The sequence below is a fragment of the Gobio gobio genome (genome assembly GCF_949357685.1).
Source record: "Gobio gobio genome assembly, chromosome: 3".
Taxonomy (NCBI): domain Eukaryota; kingdom Metazoa; phylum Chordata; class Actinopteri; order Cypriniformes; family Gobionidae; genus Gobio; species Gobio gobio.
The window spans coordinates 24,523,166-24,545,504 of NC_137099.1; the positions used below are offsets into that span (position 1 = coordinate 24,523,166).

At 43.2% G+C, this 22,339-nt stretch overlaps 1 protein-coding gene across 1 annotated transcript in view; it reads left to right on the forward strand.

Annotated features, from left to right (window-relative positions):
• dnah6 (dynein, axonemal, heavy chain 6) overlaps nucleotides 1–22,339 on the forward strand; it is a gene marked incomplete at its 5' end in the record, with an annotated part of 108,397 nt that overhangs the window by 24,119 nt on the left and 61,939 nt on the right. The window contains 23 exons of the mRNA XM_079813168.1: nucleotides 7,515–7,670; nucleotides 7,876–7,926; nucleotides 8,010–8,102; nucleotides 8,274–8,393; nucleotides 8,507–8,687; nucleotides 8,927–9,023; nucleotides 9,124–9,334; nucleotides 9,424–9,588; nucleotides 9,666–9,776; nucleotides 9,957–10,082; nucleotides 10,403–10,558; nucleotides 10,974–11,135; nucleotides 13,919–14,056; nucleotides 14,169–14,336; nucleotides 15,373–15,521; nucleotides 16,550–16,657; nucleotides 17,490–18,045; nucleotides 18,158–18,280; nucleotides 18,464–18,646; nucleotides 19,809–19,952; nucleotides 21,055–21,276; nucleotides 21,389–21,536; nucleotides 21,619–21,776. Coding sequence (XP_079669294.1) covers nucleotides 7,515–7,670; nucleotides 7,876–7,926; nucleotides 8,010–8,102; nucleotides 8,274–8,393; nucleotides 8,507–8,687; nucleotides 8,927–9,023; nucleotides 9,124–9,334; nucleotides 9,424–9,588; nucleotides 9,666–9,776; nucleotides 9,957–10,082; nucleotides 10,403–10,558; nucleotides 10,974–11,135; nucleotides 13,919–14,056; nucleotides 14,169–14,336; nucleotides 15,373–15,521; nucleotides 16,550–16,657; nucleotides 17,490–18,045; nucleotides 18,158–18,280; nucleotides 18,464–18,646; nucleotides 19,809–19,952; nucleotides 21,055–21,276; nucleotides 21,389–21,536; nucleotides 21,619–21,776 — 3,726 coding nt within the window. The remainder of the gene's footprint in view (nucleotides 1–7,514; nucleotides 7,671–7,875; nucleotides 7,927–8,009; nucleotides 8,103–8,273; nucleotides 8,394–8,506; nucleotides 8,688–8,926; nucleotides 9,024–9,123; nucleotides 9,335–9,423; nucleotides 9,589–9,665; nucleotides 9,777–9,956; nucleotides 10,083–10,402; nucleotides 10,559–10,973; nucleotides 11,136–13,918; nucleotides 14,057–14,168; nucleotides 14,337–15,372; nucleotides 15,522–16,549; nucleotides 16,658–17,489; nucleotides 18,046–18,157; nucleotides 18,281–18,463; nucleotides 18,647–19,808; nucleotides 19,953–21,054; nucleotides 21,277–21,388; nucleotides 21,537–21,618; nucleotides 21,777–22,339) is intronic.

A 22,339-nucleotide genomic window follows, 5' to 3' on the forward strand; every position in this document is an offset into this window, starting at 1 on the left:
TCCCCGTGGCATTCTGTGTAGGGTGCTCTGGGAGTATGGGGTCGGCGGCCCCCTGCTTAGGGCTGTTCAGTCCCTGTACAACCAGAGCAGGAGCTTGGTCCGCATTGCCGGCAGTAAGTCAGACTTGTTCCCGGTGCATGTTGGACTCCGGCAGGGCTGCCCTTTGTCGCCGGTTCTGTTCATAATTTTTATGGACAGAATTTCTAGGCGCAGCCAAGGGCCGGAGAGTGTCCGGTTTGGGAACCACACGATTTTGTCACTGCTTTTTGCAGATGATGTTGTCGTGTTGGCTTCCTCGAACCAGGACCTTCAGCGTGCACTGGGACGGTTTGCGGCCGAGTGTGAAGCGGCTGGGATGAGAATCAGCACCTCCAAGTCCGAGGCCATGGTTCTCAGTCAGAAAAAGGTGGCTTGCCCGCTTCAGGTGGGTGGAGAGTTCCTGCCTCAAGTGGAGGAGTTCAGGTATCTTGGGGTCTTGTTCACGAGTGAGGGAAGGATGGAACGGGAGATTGACAGACGGATCGGTGCAGCTTCTGCAGTAATGCGGTCGATATACCGGTCTGTCGTGGTAAAGAAGGAGCTGAGCTGCAAGGCAAAGCTCTCGATTTACCGGTCAATCTACGTTCTTACCCTCACCTATGGTCATGAGCTGTGGGTCATGACTGAAAAGGACAAGATCCCGGATACAGGCGGCCGAAATGAGCTTTCTCCGTAGGGTGGCTGGGCGCTCCCTTAGAGATAGGGTGAGGAGCTCGGTCACTCGGGAGGAACTCGGAGTAGAACCGCTGCTCCTCCACATCGAGAGGGACCAGCTGAGGTGGCTCGGGCATCTATTTCGGATGCCTCCTGGACGCCTTCCCAGGGAGGTGTTCCAGGCACGTCCCACCGGGAGGAGGCCCCGGGGAAGACCTAGGACACGCTGGAGGGACTATGTCTCCCGGCTGGCCTGGGAACGCCTCGGGGTTCCCCCGGAAGAGCTGGAGGAAGTGGCTAGAGAGAGGGAAGTCTTGGCGTCTCTGCTTAGACTGTTGCCCCCGCGACCCGGCCCCGGAAGCGGAAGATGATGGATGGATGGATGGATGGATGGATGGATGGATAAGTAAAAATAATTCAAGTAAAGTAAGTAAATTCCTATATTCACTACCAGTGGACTAGCCTACAGCAAAATTCAGATATGCAGAATTAGGAACATATCGGTTTTCTATCAATATTCTAATCAATATTTTCAAACAATATAAGTTTCATAAGACTGTATGTAAAACGGCTCGGGTTATGTATATAACCCTTGTTCCCTGAGAAATGGAACGAGCACTGCATCGGAACGACGAATTTGGGGGACACTCCCTAAGCAACAGCGTATCTGAAGTATGAATGAAATCAAGTCAATCCTGATTGGTGTTGCCTATGACGGAATACCCGGAAGATACATAAAAGGGAGCCTGTGCATAGTAATGGCAGTTATCGGGATGAAGCATGCGCTCCAGGCCTGCCGAGGTGTGGCGACGAGATGCAGTGCTCGTTCCCTTTCTCAGGGAACAAGGGTTATATACATAACCCGAGCCGTTCCCTTTCGAGGGAACTCACACTGCATCGGAACGACGAATTTGGGGAACGAGTACCCACTAGGCCACACCGAAGGTAGCATCAGTCCTAGTGTGAAGCCGGAGACCGGGCACAGCTAGGACTGGAGTACCCTAGCACCAGGCGTCGCAGGGAGGTGCAGACTATAAAACCTAATAAAAGTGTGAGGAGTAGCCCATCCGGCCGCCTCGCAAATGTCCTGCAAAGGGACCCCAGAAAGGAGGGCCACCGAGGAGGCCATGCCCTTGGTGGAATGCGCCCTCACGGCCATAGGTGAAGGCAGAATGCGCACCTGATAGGCCGTGGCTATTGCCTGGACAATCCAGTTACTGATAGTCTGGGTTGACGCAGGCAGCCCCTTCTTAGATGAACCAAAACACACTAATAGCTGCTCAGATTTCCTCCACTGTGCAGACTTCTCCACATATATTTTAAGGGCTCTGACTGGGCAGAGCAGGTGAAGTCTCCCTTCTTCTGCCGTCACGTGAAGCGGAGGATGAAATGCCTGAAGAACCAAAGGCCTGACCACGCTTGATGGCACCTTGGGCACATAACCGGCCCTAGGGTGTAAGATGGCCTTCACTTCGCCAGGGGCAAACTCCAGGCAAGTCGGCGTAAGCGCCAAGGCCTGAAGGTCCCCCACTCTCCTCAGAGAAGTGATGGCTAAGAGAAAGGCCATCTTAAGGGTCAAGCTCTTTGGGTCTGCTGACTCTAGCGGCTCGAAGGGGGCCTCAGCCAATCCTTCGAGAACCACTGCCAGATCCCAGGTTGGGACTCTGGAACGAGCCACAGGCCTCATCCTCCGAGCCCCACAGAGGAACCGTACAACCAACTGGTGCCTACCCAAAGGCCCATCACCCAACGGTGTGTGGAAAGCCCCAATGGCAGCCACGTACACCTTGAGTGTGGACGGGGTAAGCCCTGCAGAGAAACGGTCTTGGAGGAACTCCAGCACTGAAGCCACTGGGCAGTTAACTGGGTCCACCTCACGCTCTCTACATCAAGTGGAAAATACATTCCACTTGAGGCTGTACAGTCTCCTTGTAGACAGAGCCCTGGAACTGAGCAAGGTCTCAACCACATCCGCCGGCAGGCCAGCCTCTAGGTATCTGGCCCCCTCAGGGGCCAGACCCAGAGGTTCCATATCTCTGGCCGGGGGTGAAATATTGTGCCCCCTGCCTGAGACAGGAGATCCCTCCTCAGAGGAATCTCCCACGGCTGACCCGCTAGCAGAGCTATGATGTCTGAGAACCAAACTCGAGTCGGCCGACGTGGCGCCACCAGAAGCAGGTTGGCGCCCTGTCGACGGACCTGCTCCAGGACTCCCGGGAACAGAGCGATCGGGGGAAATGTGTACAGACGCAGCCTCGGCCACGTCTGCACCATGGCATCCAGCCCCAGTGGGGCCGGATGCGTGAGAGAAAACCACAGTGGAAAGTGGGTCGTCTCTCGAGACACGAATAAATCCACTTCCACTGGGCCAAACCTCTCGCACATGGCCTCCACCACCTCTGGGTGGAGTCGCCACTCCGCGGGCCTCAGCCCCTGCCTCGACAGGATGTCTGCTCCCTGATTTTGGACCCCCGGGACATACATTGCCCTGATGGACAACAGTTTCCCTTGGGCCCACAGGAGGATCTGATGCGCCAGTCTGCATAGAGTGCGCGACCTCAGACCCCCCTGCCGGTTGAGGTACGCTACGACAGATGTATTGTCTGTCCGTACCAGGACATGGTGACCGCCGAGGTCCGGGAGAAAGCTCCTGAGAGCCTTGTAGACGGCCATCATCTCCAGGCAGTTTATGTGCCAGGAGGAATGACGGCCCTCCCACGGGCCCCTCGCAAAGCGGCGGTCCATGACCGCGCCCCAACCAGTGAGGGAGGCGTCTGTTGAAACGGATTTCCGGCAACAGGACGCTCCCAACACTGGCCCCTGGGACAGAAACCAAGGTTCTTTCCATATAGCTAGGGAACGAAGGCATGCGCGCGTTACCCTGATCATACGGAATGGGTTCCCTCTGGGGGATAACCCCTTGGTCTTCAGCCACCACTGTAGGGGTCTCATGTGCAGCAGGCCAAAAGGTATTACGTTGGATGCTGCTGACATGTGACCCAGCACCCTTTGGAAGTGCCTGACAGTGATGCTGTGGCCTAGCCTTAACCCTGAGACCATCGACCCGCGTGGTCTCGACTCGCGAGGGAGCTAATTGCACCCGCATCGTTGTCGAATCCCACACGACTCCCAGGAACGTCGTTCTCTGGGACGGCGTCAACACACTCTTCTTGGTGTTGAGTCTCAGCCCCAAGCACTTTATGTGGGCTAGAACGACATCTCGATGCCGAACTGCCATATCGTACGACTGGGCCAGAATGAGCCAATCGTCGATATAATTCAGCACACGGATGCCCTGGAGTCTCATTGGAGCCAGAGCTGCATCCATGCACTTTGTGAACGTGCGTGGGGAAAGAGCTAGACCAAAGGGAAGCACTCGATATTGGTATGCCTCGCCCCCGAAAGCGAACCTCAAGAGCTTCCTGTGACACGGAAGGATGGATATATGGAAGTATGCGTCCTTCAGATCTATCGTGACGAACCAGTCCTCGGACCGGATCTGACTCACGATGGTGGGAATGGTGAGCATTTTGAACCTGAACCTCCTCAGAGATCGATTCAAATACCTCAGATCTAGAATAGGACGCAACCCTCCATCCTTCTTTGGAACTATGAAGTACCGGCTGTAGAACCCGGACTCCCTCTCTGGCGGAGGAACATATTCTATGGCCCCCTTTACCAGCAAGGATTTGACTTCTTGTTCCATTACCCGAACCCGCTCTGGTACCACTACAGTCCACGTCACTCCACAGAATTTGGAGTTCTTCTTCCAGGCTTTTTACGGCTTCTTCCAGGACTTGCACAACTCATTGTGCAGGTCCGGGAAAAAAGGCTAGCCCCGGCGAGGTGTTTGAGCCCGGCGTGAAAGGAATCGGTCATCCAGCCTACTTGGCGGCTGAATTTCCTCATTTTCCTGTGGCCAATCGATTGTTAATTTGGCCACCGCACGGGTCAAAACCTCAACCAGTTCCTCTTGAGCGGGTGGGTGAAGTGGCGACTCATATGGTGCTTCACCGCCTGCTTCGATGTCCACCTCATCCGGTTCCTCGGAACCAGAGAGGATGAACACCGGATTCTCCACCCCGGGGGAAGAAGCCGCAGCGCGGGCTTCCACACGGGGAGGGAGAATCTCGGAATCATCAGATGAAGAGTGGGAAGGTGCCTCAGCAGTCCCAAACCTAACTGATAGATCCCGCTGTGAGCCCCAGGATCTGCGACACCGAGCCGCCTCGGCGACTGCGGGTCCAGAACCAGAGGGCTCACGAGGCTGGCCGGCCTTATCAAACACGGCCAGCCGAGAGCACAAGAGCCTGAGTATGAGCCGCTCACAATGATCACAGGCTCCCTCGAGAGCCGCCCGAGCATGCTCAACACCCAGGCACTGTACTCAAAGCGAGTGTGTGTCCGAGCCCAACATATAACGGGGACACGAATGCACACACTGCTTGAACTCTCTTGCGGTCGCCATACTTTCACACATACTTTTTCTCACTGACATACAACAATAAATAGACAGACAGATTTCACACAGAGCGCTATGCTGAAGAGCGATAACTGCCATTACTATGCACAGGCTCCCCTTTATGTATCTTCCGGGTATGCCGTCATAGTTACGTCATGACGCAACACCAATCAGGATTGGCTTGATTTCATTCATACTTCAGATACGCTGTTGCTTAGGGAGTGTCCCCCAAATTCGTCGTTCCGATGCAGTGTGAGTTCCCTCGAAAGGGAACTGTGTAAAAAAAAGTGTATTTAATCATCTACTCAATCAAAAGATTAAACACAATTACAAGCCAAGTATACTTTGAATACTTAATTATAATTTTAAGTATATCTCGATCAAAAGATTGCGTATAGTATAGTATATACTAAAGTATAGGCCAAATATATTACAATATAATAGCCGTTTAAGTCAAGTTAAGTATACTTAAAGGGGGGGTGAAATGCTGTTTCATGCATACTGATCTTTTTGCACTGTTAAAAACTTGGATTCCCATGCTAAACATGGACACAGTTTCAAAAGCTAAGGTGGACGTTTGATGGGAGTATTTCTTTGCCAAAATTAGTACTTCCTGTTAGTCATAAGTTTCGGAAAGTTTTTTTCGATCATGGGTCCGCTTGACGTCAACAGGGCGGAATTTCCTTGTATGGGCCGTCCGGACAATTCTACCGGAAGAGCGCGCGCGAGAGAGAGAGAGAGAGAGAGCGTGAAAGCAATAGGCTACGCCCATCAAAGCGCTGGCTCGTAGCCAAATAACCCCGCGTTAAGGCAAAAGTGGATGGAATTTGCTTTTCCGGATTTTCAGATCGCCTAATGCTGAAGGATGGAGCGGTCCCAACGATAAAGGTCCCAACGTTGGAACCACAGGCAGTGAGTAAGACTGCTTCAAATGTCTGTTTTTGCCTATGCCCATCAAGTAGCCCAAACATGACCACGTATTGATCAATGGAGCATGCGATGTATAGTGTGTGTACATTTGTTTAGCTGGCCACTATATGTGTATGTTTGTGTATTGTAAAAGCACTCCAAACAACAATACACAAAGAATGGGGAAATATGTTGAACTAAATAAGCGCGCTTCTTCATTCAAATGCGCTACTATTCCATGTCTTTCTATGTAAACACTAGCCTGACGCGCAAAACCAGTCCGCTTACTACAAATCATGTCTACACAAACCACGCGTAAACACACACACACACACACACACACACACACACACACACACACACACACACACACACACACACGATATAATTAAAGTATAAATGTGTAAATAACACAAGCCGCTAAGCATATTATATAGTTAGTGTAACTTATAACAGTTACCACATAGAGATGTCCTGCTCTAGTCGTTTTTGCTGCTGCTCCTGTTCAACTTCAGCCTCTGGGTCTGATTCCGGATCATAGATGTATGGATGTATCCGATTAAAAGCCATTTTTTATGTTGAATAAAGTTTTTTCCCGCTTTTAGGGATGACGCAGCTTTCAGACGCACTCAACACAGTAACAGCGGCGCGCGCTCGACATTCTTTAGCTCCGCCCACACGATACGCCCCCAGCCGCACGGCTTTTTCCGGAAAGACTCGGAACAGCGCATCTTTCTTTAATAATTATGATTAAAATAAAGACTTTTCGGAGATATGCAGGATGCAATGCTACTCTATAGGTACTCAAGATTGACATGAGACTGACTGAAACTGAGTGTCCCCCCCCCCCCCTTAAGCACAATTTTAAGTATATTTCTTACAAGTACATATTTCTGAGAAGTATATAAAAAGTAGACTGAAATTATACTTTCTTATTTTTAGTTTAAAAGAAGTATACTAATAGAACACTTCAATAAACTTCTTTTTCGTAAGGGTTGGTATAATCTGTTTTTCAAAAAAGTATGTTAAGCTCACCAAGGCTGCATTTATTTGTATAGTGTCAATACAATGTTACAATTTAAAATAACTATTTTCTATTTCAATATATTTCTCATTTCTCATTTCTCATAAAATCTCATTTATTCCTGTGATGGCAAAGCTACATTTTGAGCAGCTATTACTCCAGTGTTCAGTCACATGATCCTTCAGAAATTATTATTTTATGCTTATTTGTTGCCCAAGTAACATTTCATATTATTATCAATGTTGAAAATGATTTTGTGAACTGTGATACTTTTTCAATAGTTAAAAAAGAACAGCATAAATGTCTATACTGTTCTGTACTCTATTGATCATTATAGTGCATTCTTTTTTAATAGAAACATCCTGTTGAATAGAAGAAAAACTTTTAAATAGTAGTGTGTGTATTTAACATTCTGTGTTTGCATAGTTGCCAGTAATCACAGACCTGCGTAACCCATGTCTGAAAGCTCGTCATTGGGAAATTCTGGAGGAAATTGTTGAAGCCAAACTACTGGAAGAGCCACTGACTCTCGCCTGCCTGCAAGAACTCAACATCTTCAACTTTGGACCACAAATACAGGAGGTGAGAGAAACACTGAGGCTCCCAAAACCTATGATTTACTTTCCTAGACAACATTTTTGGGCATCATAGACATTCTACATTTCCATAACATGCTGTAGTATGCAGCTCACTAGGTTTTGGGGCACAACCTGAAAGGAAGGAGTAAATCAATGCATAGTTGCTAAAGATTATTCTTTTAAACTCATGAATCCTCTCAAACTCTCAGGTGTCAGCACAAGCCTCGGGAGAAGCATCTCTGGAGAACATTCTGAGAAAGGTGATGCCTATGTTTATAATTCTCTTTTAACAACATTTATACACGTCTTTATATTCAGCTTCACACACACATACTATTGATAGATTGAGGAATCCTGGAAGACAACAGAGTTTGTGGTGCTGTCTCATCGGGACTCCAAGGATGTGTTTATCCTCGGAGGAACTGATGATATTCAGGTAAGAATGGGTTGTAACCATTGTTCACAGAGTTTTCCGATTGTTAAACCATAAGATTCATGTGTAATTATCATTTAAATCATAACCTTGCCAGAGTTGAATAAAGAATAGACTTTTTCCTCACTTATTAGTAATAGTTGTATTCTGTCTGTGTGAATGTAAATTTTGCAGGTGCTTCTCGATGACAGTATAGTCAATGTGGCCACAATTGCTTCATCCCGTTATGCAGGCTCCATCAAGGCCAGAGTAGACAAGTGGCAGAAACAGCTCTCTCTTTTCAGCCAGACCCTGGTAATCAAAAACAAAACCACATTCAAGTTTTGTTCAGTTTCTGTTTGTTTTGTGTTGTTGTGTTTTGTTAAATCAAATATTCTCTATCTGACTATCTTCTACTGTGTTTCAAGGAGGAGTGGTTGGTATGTCAGAGAAGCTGGCTTTATCTTGAGAGTATTTTCAGTGCTCCTGACATCCAGAGGCAGTTGCCTGCTGAGTCTAAGATGTTCCTGCAAGTGGACAAGTCCTGGAAAGAGATTATGAGGAAGGTCAACCGCATACCCAATGCCTTTCGCGCTGCCACACAAACAGGTCTGACAAGATGTAGCTCAGGAAACACACATAAAGCATAGGCAATTTCATATCTACAACTTAAACATTAGATTAACATATTTACATTCAAAAATAAAGTTCTTGTCCAGTGTCAAAAAGTTTGTATCTGTAAAATGGTTCATTGTCTAAATGAAAGCTGTAGGTAAAATGCAACAATGAAAAATGGTGTAAATTATAAATGACTTTCCCCAGTGTTACCCTCTACTCTGTCTCTCCAGGGCTTTTGGATATTTTCCAGAATAATAACGCACTCCTGGAGCGGATACAGAAGTGCCTAGAGGCTTACTTGGAGTCCAAGAGAGTTATCTTCCCAAGGTGTCTATGCACACTCACACACGCACAGCAGTTTCTCATCAGAATGCTGCTTTCTCTTGATACTGTGCCATGACTTTACTCACTTCTCTGGGTGGCTCAGGTTCTACTTCCTCTCTAATGATGAACTGTTGGAGATTTTGGCCCAGACGCGGAACCCTCAGGCTGTGCAGCCTCATCTGAGGAAGTGTTTTGATGCAATATCACAGCTGGAGTTCGGCCTGCTTACCCCTACTACAGGAGATGGCGAGACTGGCGAAAAAATACAATACAATAATGACATCTTAGCCATGGTGTCACCTGAGGGAGAAAAGGTCTTTATTTTCTTTTTGTTTTCTTTTTTTTCCAGTGGTTTATAAAATGAAACAGGATGGAAATATATATGCGTGTGTTTGTGATGTAGGTGTCACTGGGGAAAGGGCTGAAGGCTCGTGGAAATGTTGAGGACTGGTTGGGAAAAGTGGAGGAGGCCATGTTCTCCTCTCTTAGGAGACTAAGTAAGGCTGCAATTGCTGACTACCAGAGCAAAGCCAGAGTAGAGTGGGTTGTGGCTGGGCATCCCTCACAGGTTGGTTCTCATATAGGTGATATTTCTTATGTGTGTCTCTGAGTGTATGAGCGATTCTCACTTGTGCTTTTCTGCAGGTTGTGTTGACCATCTCCCAGCTCATGTGGTGCAGAGACATGGACAACTGTCTAGAGGGAGATCATGACCACTATAAGGCATTACAAGAATTTGAGCTCACCAACTTTGAGGTGATAACCTATAGCTTTAATTGACCAAATTATGTATCTTTATATGAATGTGTCAGTTCCTTTGAAGTTTCCTTGCAAGTCATTTACAGTTTAGGTGAATATTTTTGTGGTACATGTATGTGGTTTTTGCTTATGTGTGTGTGTCTGTCTGTATTTATCTTTGGGTGTGTGCATAAACAGAGACTGAATTCTCTTGCTGCTCTGGTCCGTGGGAATTTGCCTAGTCTTCATCGGAACATCATCACAGCTCTCATCACCACAGATGTGCATGCCAGAGATATCGTCACAGAGCTTGTCAAAGAGAAGGTTTGTGTATTTGCTTCGTCTTGTCACAGGGCTGGAGAAAACGTGGCCTGTTTGCAATCGATTCTCAACATAGTTTGCAGTGACAGAATCAACAACAGCATTTTGTGATCTGTTTTAGAAGTTGATATGCGTATTTATCTTATTATTTTATCAATTTTAACCCTGTTGTCCATGACCATCAGAACAGACCTGTAGTTGTATCAGAAAAGACCTGCGACCAAGCAGTTGAGAACCATTGCCATACATAAAATAAATGGCAATTATTTACCTATTATGTATGATAGTTCAAAAGGTTATGGCATGTGTCTTTATGTTTGTAGGTGGACTCCAGTGATAATTTCGAGTGGCAGAGGCAGTTGCGGTATTATTGGGATGTGGACTTGGATGACTGTGTGGCTCGGATGGCTCTCTCTCAATATGTCTATGGATATGAATATTTGGGAGCGTGTCCTCGACTGGTGATCACTCCGCTGACGGTATATAGATTCACTTTTTTATTAAGGGGAACAATTATTTTCATTCCTCCCCTTATTTATGATTAATTTTATACATATGCTCTCTATGAGTTTTGTCCAATTATATCAGATAATGTAAATACATTTGCAATTTGAACAATGATGTCTTTAACTTATTAAATAAAATCAATCAGTTTTGGTGGCATTTCTGCCCTTATGGTCAATATCAGTTTGCGTCTTTTCACGGCATGCATAATAAATACAAGTTTAACTACTTATACTACTTATAAGTGCTTGTAACAAATAAATGTATAATTTTATACATGAATGGAAAGTTCAGATCTATGCCAGTGTGGTGTGTGTGTGATTTATCAGGAGCATGATTGTACTAATAATGTGTGCGTGAACTGCAAATCTGTTTACTTTTTCATGTTAGGATCGATGTTACCTCTGCCTAATGGGGGCACTGCAGCTGGATCTGGGAGGAGCTCCTGCAGGTCCAGCTGGCACAGGCAAAACTGAGACCACTAAAGACCTTGCTAAAGCTCTGGCAATTCAGTGTGTGGTCTTTAACTGCTCAGATGGACTCGACTATAAGGTGCTAATCTGTCTCGCTTACAGTCCAACTACTATTTAAATTTTTTCCAAATCAATTTGTTAAGGAGCTAGACAACTAATATGACCCAGAGATGCTTGTTTATCTGTTATATTAAAGTGAATTCATTGCATTTGTCACTAGGAGGCAGCAGAGCTCCAACTGAAGTTCTCTGTACAGTACATAAAAACAACTGGAGACATCTTTCTGATAGCTTTACCCAGCAGGCTGTCCTTATTTATGGCCAGTGTTTAGTGTTTGTCATATGTCATAAGTCATAAAGACGCGTAAGATTCGGACTAGGCCTTAAAAACATCATAGTTATTGTTCATTGTTCTTTTTTTATTCTGTCACTGGAACATTATTTTACCATATAGTTCTTTCTGTAGATCCTTCCTTTCCTTTGATGGGCTGGGCATAGTTATTTCTGTAGTTCAGTACATAGGTGGCATGTGAGAATGACATCCTGTGGATCAGTTTAGAATGCATTAACGCTCACTTTTCAGCAGCATGGTTTCCGGAAGTATTTTTTTCAATAATTTTTTTTCAGAGCATTATAAAACACTAACCAACCCAACCAGTATACAAATACATATATACAAATATTTAAGTATTTTGACAGCATAGTGAGACTACGTAATTATTCAATTACGTAATTTCTGGTGCATTATGGGAGTGAGTGTTCCCTGCAAACTCTTTTGGCACCATTTGTTCACTGCTACCCTTAGCAGAATTTTCTGTACAGTATAATGGGTAAAGTAGTTCCCTATCTGTCAGTCACTTCAATGTGGTGTCGAAGACTGACACTTGGGGTCATACTTGGGAGCCCCAATTACCCAAAAGGCCCATGAGAATTGGCAAGTGGAATTTGCATGCGCCACTCTCCCGGACATACGGGTATACAAGGAGCTGGCGTGCAATCCACTCAGTTAGATTTGTTCTTTGGAGTCATTCCGAAGCAATTAATTGCTTTGTTACTCTACAATTTCACCTCTAAAGAAGTGGCTGCTGGAAAGAAATATGGAGCAACACAGCAGTCTTTTTAAACAAGCATAGATAAGTGCAGAGAGCTTCCCTTGGGTGCCTCAGCTAAAAGAGCAGTTTCCTCTAAAAGAGCAAACACAGATGGAGAGCATCTTTTTAACAATGTGTGGGTGCGGTCAATATCTGTCATCCACGGATGGCCTGGTCTGAGTGTGAAGCTGAGTTGTTCTGCATCACTGTTGAGGATTTTTCCTGGCATTTCTCAGCAGTAAAGTAGCAGACCAAGGCGATTAAACACATCCTGCCTCGTATTGATGCCACCAGGCCGCTGAGATCCACTGAAACAATTTCAGAGTGTCCTGTGGTATATGACGTCCATATGAGTCTGCTTTAGCACTAGCTTCAGACTGGAGTCCTGAGATGGGCATGGTGCCGCGGTAGGTATCACGTGGCTATCACGGCAATCTGCCACCGCACGTTCAGCCCTCGGATAGACCTTACATTTCTATGGGCAGGGGTTCCACTAGAACAAGTGTCCTGATACGTTGTTGTCACAACGGATGCATCCAAGACAGGCTGGGGTGTTGTATGCCACAGGCACACAGTTCCTGGACAGGACCTTAACTGTGCTGGCATATAAATTGCCTTGAGTTACTGACAGTGTTGCTGGCTCCAAAGAGGTTTTGACCGTTGATCCAGGGCAAACACGTGTTGGTCTGGATGGATAATACAGTGGCGGTTGTGTGCATAAACCGGTTTGACGTTCATGTTGCGTATTGTGACTCACTCTCCATCTCCTCTTTTGGAGTCAGCAGGGACTGTGGTCCACTCACATCCCAGGTGAGCACAATTGTGCAGCGGCTGGGTCGGCTGTGCCCTTCCACCTTGAAAGTGCGTGTGGCTGCCACAACGGCACATCATGACGCAGTGGATGGAAAGTCTTTAGGGAAGCGTGGCCCGATCATCAGGTTTCTCAGAGGCGCCGGGAGGTTGAATTTTTCCTTATTCCCTCATGGGATTTCTCTGTAGTCTTGCTGGGTCTACAGAGAGCTCCTTTTTAGCCACTGGAGTCAGTAGAGTCAAATGGTGAACTTCGTCCAAGCAAGTGGAACCCCAGGCTCCACCTCAAGCTGTTGATCCCATCACTCCACCTTGGTCCGTCGACCTGTTGGCTTCACCTTGGCTCCTCCCTTGGCTCCACCAGATACCATCATCCTTACGGCTTCACTTGGTACTCTGGCTCCACCTCAGACACTCAATGCTGCGGCTCCACTTTGGTCTCCAGAACCATCGTTGTATCTGCTCTCCATCTGCACCCAGGGCTACACTTCCAATGGCGTCATCTCTGTCAGTCGTCCCCCGGGTGTCATCAACCAAGTTCCAAGGCTCTTCCCTCCGTTGACTCCACTGTGGGCTATCAAGAGCTGCTCTCTGGTTCCACACCTGGTTACCTCTGCTCCTGGTTCCTCCCTGGCCGCCTTGGTCTTTTCTGCCACCATAACCTCTAGTTTCCAGCGCTACACCGACCCCTCTAGCTGATTAATCAATCTTGAAACGGCCAAACATCAGCTGATTAATCAACCTTGCATATGCATATGGCAGTTTAACTCTTATGCATTATCTTTAATTCATATATGTAAAAATATTCACTCTGAAGCACTGTTTTTCAACTCTTTTTTAATAACTACTTTAGCTATGTAGTAATTTATGCTACAGTATGTACAACTATATTTTCATTCTAAGCCCTTAGGGAGTTCAGTATTCAGCTTGCTACAAGTGTTATATGGCGTTTGTGTGTTTAGATGATGGGGACGTTCTTCAGTGGTTTGGCTCAGTCAGGTGCCTGGTGCTGCTTTGATGAGTTCAATCGCATCAACATTGAGGTACTGTCAGTCATCGCTCAACAACTCATCACTATCAGAAATGCCAAGGCAGCCAAGGTAAAGTACATACGCACTCACATATGCATAAACAGTATCACATACTCATAAACATACTTATACAGGAATTTTGTGCAACTGCATGTGTCTGGATTGTGTTTGTTTTCTGCAGCTACCTCGGTTCATGTTTGAGGGAAGAGAGATAAAATTGGTGATGACCTGTGCTGCCTTCATCACTATGAACCCCGGTTACGCTGGCAGGACTGAACTTCCTGACAACCTGAAAGCCCTTTTCAGACCCATAGCCATGATGGTGCCCAACTATGCTCTTATCGCTGAGGTGTGTGATTAAACCACCTGATCTGATCCCAGTAATGATGATAAACCACACTAGGTGGAGGGGTCAGAGATGGCACTGCTCACCTAATGTGTGTACTCATTAAAAGCTTTTGTCTGTCTGTCTGTTTGTGTGTGTGTGTGTGTGTTAAGGCTACTTCACACTGCACTGCCAGTCTAACGGCAACAGACACATTTGTCAGGATTTGTTGGATCTTTGTTTCATCAGTCTGTGTCTGTTGCCGTTGTTCAGCGCTTGTTTTCGCAGATTAAAAATTGTCCGGTAGTGGAATGTTTGAGAAGTGACGTGCTATAAGTAATCTGGTGTCGGCTATATTCGACGTCTGTTGGTGCAGTGAGAATTACCCTTTATGGAGATGTAACTGGTGTCATATCACTGTGATTTCCTATTTGTATAGAATATTTACGTTAACTTCAGTACACACTTTATTCCCTGTGTAAAATGACAAAATAATTAAATAATTTGGAGCATTTAGAGCAGAGGTGCCCAAACCGTTTACTGCAAAAGCCAAAAATCAAACTTGATCAAGTGCTTTAGGCCAAAAGAAAATGTTGCATTATAATCACTTATATTCTCTATATTTCAATTAAAAAGTAAAACAAAATGTTAAAGATACATTTGAAATAAAGATATCAATAGCATTTTTCTCCCCTATTTTCCCCCCTCTTGTGATGTAGCATGGCAGGCCATATCAAAAAGGGTCGCGGGCCAACTAGCTCACAGGCCCTGGTTTTGGCACCCTTAATAATATTAAATAGTAGCAGTAATAATAATAATAATAATAATAATAATAATAATAATAATAATAATAATAATACATATAAGTATTATTTTTTTTAAATCACCAGATTTTGTCCAAATCAAACAAACTCTTTTACACAAAGGAACTAACAATTTTAGGGAACTAGGGAAATCTCCTCAGAAACCACAGCTAAGAAACTCAATATTAGCATGCCTTATCTGACAACCCAGGCAGTTCTACAGTATCTTTAACCTTAAAACCTCTCTTTCTCTGTAGGTGATCCTGTACTCTGAGGGCTTTGAGTCTAGTAAGACTCTTGCGAGAAAGATGACTCAGATGTACAAACTCTGCAGTGAGCAGCTCTCTCAGCAGGATCACTATGACTTTGGCATGAGAGCTGTCAAATCTGTGCTGGTCATGGCAGGGTGAGGCATTCAGGGTTGATCTCTGTTCTTTTTCTACAGCACAAACACATTTTAACACTACTCAATGATTCAATCTCATATACACTACTTTTTATGAATAGAATGTTTAAAAGAACAGCATTATTTGAAATAGAACTTATGTACAGTACATGTCTTTTCTGTCACTTTTGATTAATTTGAATGGCCTTTCATTGATGTAGGGTGCATAAATAACGTAAACCAGTCTTGGAAAGTGTTTGTTTAGGGTTTTTCTAGGCCACTCTTGCCTTCTCACACTTTTATTGCATTTGCTTTATAAACGAATTTGATTGCGAATTAATATGCACATGTTCTTCAGTGGTTCAAAAGGTATCTCTTTAAATGAATGTGATTTAGTCTACTAAACTATTAAAAAGAATATATTAACAACTGTAGGCAAGTGTTTAAAAAGTGAGAGTAAATTAGAGCACCATATTCTGTGTAATTACTGACATGGAATTAATACAGGCTGTTTAATAGCTTGGATGTCTTTTATGATTCCCACAGTACTAATTAGTGGTGCTTATCAAGGCATGAATGACACCTCAAATCATGTGGCTTGTTGAGGAGAGGTGTGAAGTGATCATTAAAACATTAAAATGTGTGAAAAAATCCCCTAAGCCAGGAAGCAGCCACATAGCAACCATCTAGAAATGACCTAGCAACCACCCTAGCAAAACCACCTACAACATCCTAATATTGTGGCGGGCAAGCACCACATAGGCTACCTCATATTTTCCACCCTAGCAACCACATAGCAATGCACTAAAAGCACTTACACAGAGCTTTCACAGTGCATCACTCCCATTTTCTTCAGAAAATGTAAAAATATTGTTTAATTCGTGAACGGCATCTATAATAAGATCTATTGTGCGATGTCCTGTGGAGTGTAAAAATACTGAGAGAATTCAATGTTTTTGTGCTGCAAGTTCCTGTATTCCTGCTCACATTTTCTAAACAACTGTTAATATATTATGTATTATGTGTGTGTTTGTGTGTGTGGTGTTCAGGTCATTAAAAAGAGAAAACCCTCACTTGAGCGAGGATGTTGTGCTGATCAGAGCTCTGCGAGATTCAAACCTGCCAAAGTTCCTCAAAGATGATGCAGTGCTTTTCAGGTGACCACTCGTGTTTTTAATATCACACACTAAGCATGTAAAAAAAACAAAAACATTACAAACAGTAATATTTTGAAACAATATTGTGAAAATTGTATTTATTCCTCTGATGGCAGAGCTGAATTTTCAGCAGCCATTACTCCAAACTTCCGAGTCACATGATTACTCTGAAATCATTGTAATATACTGATTTGGTGCTCAAGTAGTGTTACTTTTTATAATCAATGTTAAAAATAGTTATCCCTATAAAACAACCAACTTGTGTTACTGTGTGTGTGGTCCAAGTATTCCTGTTGAGGGTACCACATGTCTTAACAAGAATTTGTTTATATTGTGGGGACAAAATATCAGTCCCCATGAGGAAAACGTTATATAAATTATACTAAATGATTGTTTTGTTTTTTTGAAAAATGTAAAGTGCAGAATTTTTTCTGTGAAGTTTATACAGTATACAAATCATAAAACACAAAAACCAACATACATACATACAGTATGTGTGTGTGTATATATGTGTATGTGTGTGTGTGTGTGTGTGTGTGTGTGTGTGAGAGAGAGAGAGAGAGAGAGAGAGAGAGAGAGAGAGTGAGTTATTGACCATGGCATCCACCATAAGGGGGAGCCACCATAATGTAGGATAGAGTAGCTTTTTCCATCTCATGTGAGTGTACATTTTTTTACGCATATTCAGAAGTACCATTCATTTCTTTAGATATAAAGATTTTTTTTCTTATAGTAATTCAGTGAAATTACATGTGGCTTAAAAGTCCAAGAATTTCTTGGGGCCACTGTATTTGTGTGTGAATACCTAATTCTCACTCTTTTTTTCCCTTAGTGGCATCCTGTCAGACCTTTTCCCTGGCGTCACCATCCCAGAGCATGACTACGGTGTCCTGCAGACCACCATTCACTCATCACTGTGCCAACGCTCCCTCCAGCCCCTCCCAAGCATCATAAGCAAGGTCATCCAGCTCTATGAGACCATGCTGGTCCGCCATGGGGTAATGCTCGTGGGGCCCACCGGGAGTGGCAAGACTACTGTCTACCGTGTGCTGGCAGACACTTTGGATACCCTTTATCATGCTGGCCACCAAAATCCCTTCTACCGCCCGGTTAAGACTTATGTGCTCAACCCAAAGTCAGTGAGCATGGGCGAGCTTTATGGTGAGGTGAACCCGCTGACGCTGGAATGGCGGGATGGTCTGATGGCGCTTTGTGTGCGGGCTGCAGTTCAGGACTTCAGTGATGACCACAAATGGGTGATCAGTGATGGCCCAGTGGACGCACTGTGGATTGAGAATATGAACACAGTGCTGGATGATAATAAGATGCTCTGCTTGGCCAACAGTGAAAGGATTAAGCTCACGCCTTCCATACACATGATGTTTGAGGTGAGATGCTCAAATGTGCACATGCTCCGTGTTTGTTAAATTCCACATGCACTTCCCGCTTTTAATTAGAGGCTAGTCACGCACGCTTACATGCCACGCTTTTTTCAATCAGGTTCAAGACCTGGCTGTGGCGTCTCCTGCCACAGTAAGCCGTTGTGGGATGGTGTACATTGACCCAGAGGAGCTTAAGTGGATGCCGTATGTTCAGACTTGGCTCACAGGTTTAGCCGAGAAGGTGAAGCCTTTAAAACTCTCTCAGGACTCACAAAGCAGAGTGCTCACATTGTTTTACAGTCACTGACGCATTAGAAAGAGTCTTAATTAACAGTTTTATAGGCAAACATTAAAGTTTTAGTTTGATTTTTAGACCTGTAGACCTTTTACCATCTGGGTAATATGTTTTTTTATTTTTATTTAGATTACAGAGCCTGTACGTGAATATCTGATGGAGCTGTTTCAACAATATGTGGAGAAGGGCCTGCAGTTTGTTTCAAAGCACTGTGTGCAGGCCATTGGACAGGTGGACATTAGTAAAGTCACAACCCTCTGCTGCCTATTGGAAGCGTTACTGTTCAGCGATGGAGCCCCTAACCTCAAAATGGTATAATGAATCTTTGCTATCATCAAAATTAATCAGACACGGCATTCTAACATATTTTAGAAAGTTTCTACAGGATGTCTAATTGATAATGTGGTTAAAGACACAAAAGAAAACCCAGTAGATCTACACTAGCCATCTAAACTACTGTTCAAGGGTTTTTGTTTTTTTTAAATAAAGAAATGAATAATTTTATTTAGCTAAGATGTATTAAATTGACCAAAAGAGTCAGTAACATGTTATAATATTACAAAATATTTTTATTTAATATAAATGCTGTTCTTTTGAACATTGTATTCATCAAAGAATCCTTGAGCACCAATCCAGCATATTTGCATGATTTCTGAAGTATCATGTGACACTGAAGCCTGGAGTAATGGCTGCTTAAAATTCAGCTTTGCCATTATATGAATAAATAACATTTAAAATATTAAAATAGAAAACAGTTACTTTAAATTGTTATGATTTTTCACAGTATTACAGTTTTTACTGTATGTTTGTTTAAATAAATTCACTCATGGTAAGCATAAGAGACTTCTTTCGACAACAACATTAAAAAAATCTTACCAAACCAAATTTTTGAAATCGTGATCCATGGTACTTTAAAATACCCCATACCTAAAATAAAAAGGCTATATATTCTTATGTACAAAGACCCATTTATATTGTGTGAGAAAAAGGGTTAACTATAAAGTTAAATGGTAATTAAAATGTATTTTATACTGCTATTGTACTGAAGCCAAAGCAAATAAAAAAAAAAACAATTTTTTGAAAATATTTACTTGCATGAAGTTGACTTATCATTTTTACCCACTAGTACTGTTAAATTAATAAACCTGAAGAGTAATTCCGATTTATTTGTTCATTTACACTTCTCTCTGCATGTTTGGTTTCTCGCCTTTACAAGAGAAATGCAGAAATATAAGGATTCAGAGAGGAGTGGGAACTTGAGTTGCAAGTTGAACACCACTAATCAAAACCCTGGACTGGCACAGTTCAGAAGATTTAGACCCCAAAACTGCTGCATACTTGTAACACACTCATATCGATATACAGTAGTGCTGCAGTATAAGCTAAGAGTAACAATTTCAAGTTGCTAGAAATTGCAGTATGGTGGTGTTCAACTGTTTTCTTTGTTATGTGCTTTTTGTGTATGTATTTGCAGGAGTCCAGCAAGTTGAACAGTATGTTGTGTCAGACGTTTGTGTTCTGCTACCTGTGGGCAGTGGGGGGGAATTTGGTTGACAGCCACTGGGACACATTCGACACCTTCGTCAGGCAGCAGTTTGAGGACAACAGTAACACAAAGGTAAATTAATAAATGTAAAATGTAATGTAATGCATAAGTACATTTCATATACTCTGAAATAATCTCAGATCATTTTGATTAAACTGTGAAGTATGCTTACACTTATGGATAAATTTGTCAATGAGCATAACTAGGAATTTCTGTTTCATTGCCTTCATTTATGGCAATCATATAAGCGTTCTAATAGCATTTTGTTCAGGACAAGTATGTGCTACGAGATTTGGAGGAACATGTTTAGTTCTTTACAGACCTGCAGCCATGCATTTTCATTTCATTCTTTTTTTTTCTCTAGTCCCATCATAATGTTTTCTCAATGGCAATACACTAGCTATTCCTGTTAAATAACTGATGTGGAACATTGAAGACACTGCAAACCTTCTCTAGGCTTTGACCCTGAAAAGAGCACATTAACCTGACTAAGAGGTCATTGTAAATTATATATAGCACCTGACTGGTTCAATTCTTTTTAAATAGACAGCTATGTCTCGTCTTGTGTGTCTGTCACATTAATAAATGTGACCTCAGGAATATTTAATGAGAAATAGATCGAAGAAAAACAGTATGCCCTAGACATTTGTATAAAGAAGGATTAAGGGAAGGTGTGGTATTTATTTCGGAAGGTCGGAATGCAGTGGAGAGTATCATTATTAGTATTCCACAGAGCAAGACAGAAGGATCCAGGGAGGAGGGGAGGGAGGAGGGGAGAGCAGAAGAAAAGGAAATGGTCAATTTGAGATGAACAAGGGTGCTAGAACCTGGCCTTATAATACACTCATAAAACAAATCTCTTGCTATTACTGTTATATTTTTTTATTTAAACAAACCCCCTTATAATTACCAAATTTGCAGACCATAATATCATAGAGTGATCTATCTATCTGTCTGTCAAAAATGTGAGTGGTTCTTGCATCCTCAAAATTGTTTCTTACACACAACTATTGAGAAAACCTGAAATATAGTGCACAATCCATATGGACTACTTGTATTGTGTTTTATGTTGTCGTTTTAGGAACTTGACTTACCTGTCCCCATTTACTTTCATTTCATGAAAAATAGAATACATTCTAAATGGAATACATTTTACACTTTCTCTCAATAACAGTTGCCCAGTGGAGGTGATTTATGGAGCGTGTATATGAACTTTGATACTAAATGTTTGGAGCCATGGGAGAGGGTCATTCCTCCCTTTAGCTATAACAGTGAGATGCCCTTCTTTGAGATGCTGGTACCCACCACAGACACGGTGAGGTATGGATACCTGATGGAAAAACTGCTATCTGTCAATCACTCTGTCCTCTTTACTGGCATCACTGGAGTGGGAAAGGTAAGGCGGGCATGTGTTTAATGTGATGTAAGTGTGTGAAGCAGTAAAGTTTTATATGTTCCGTTTATGTTCGTCACTAGAAATCACTTACTAGGCTTATTGTGTGTTTTAGTCTGTTGTGGCACGGGCATTGTTGAACAGTGTGCAGGAAAAGGCAGGTTATGTCCCCATCTACATCAACTTCTCAGCCCAAACTTCATCAACCAGAACCCAAGAGATCATTGAGTCAAAACTGGAGAAGAAGAGAAAGAATATACTTGGTGAGGGGCTTTTAAATACAGTTTTGGTGACTCTGTAAACTGCCATACTGAAAATCATAATTTGTGTGCTTTTGTATCTCAGGTGCTCCTGCTAATAAAAAGATTGTGGTGTTTGTGGATGATCTGAACATGCCAAAGTTGGACACGTATGGCTCTCAGCCCCCTATAGAGCTGCTCAGACAGTTCCAGGACTTCCACGGATTCTATGACAGAGAAAAGTTCTTCTGGAAGGAAATACACGTAAGCAACATCATTGGGGCATTACAAGTAACTTGAGTTACGTAATCAGAATACTTTTTTCAAGTAACCAGTAAAGCTACACATTACTTTTAAATTTACAACAAAATATCTGAGTTACTTTTTCAAATAAGTAACTTGTTACTTTGTTTTCCCATTTATTGACTGATGATGTTGAGAGAAATTGGCAGTAAGTGCAGAGGCATTGTGTGCTCGCTGTGTGAACATGATTGTTATTGTAGTTTTAGAATAAATGTGAGCAGTCATTTACTCATCTCACTTGCAAAAAAAAAATAGATTCAGTATTACTCAAAATTAATAAAAACAGTGAAATGCAATCTCAGAATATTACTCAAACCTGCAATAATTTAATATATTAAATGACACAAATATACTTTGTGTATTTAATCTCACTTTATTAACCAACGTCACATTTGTGTCTCATTTTTAAAACTTGTAAGCATGTTGAACTTTCTTCTCCTGCATCCTATTCCTCAATCTAGAATTGCAGAACTGTTTTAAAAACTGCGCCCTCTACTGTACAGGCGTGAATTTGTATTTCTTTC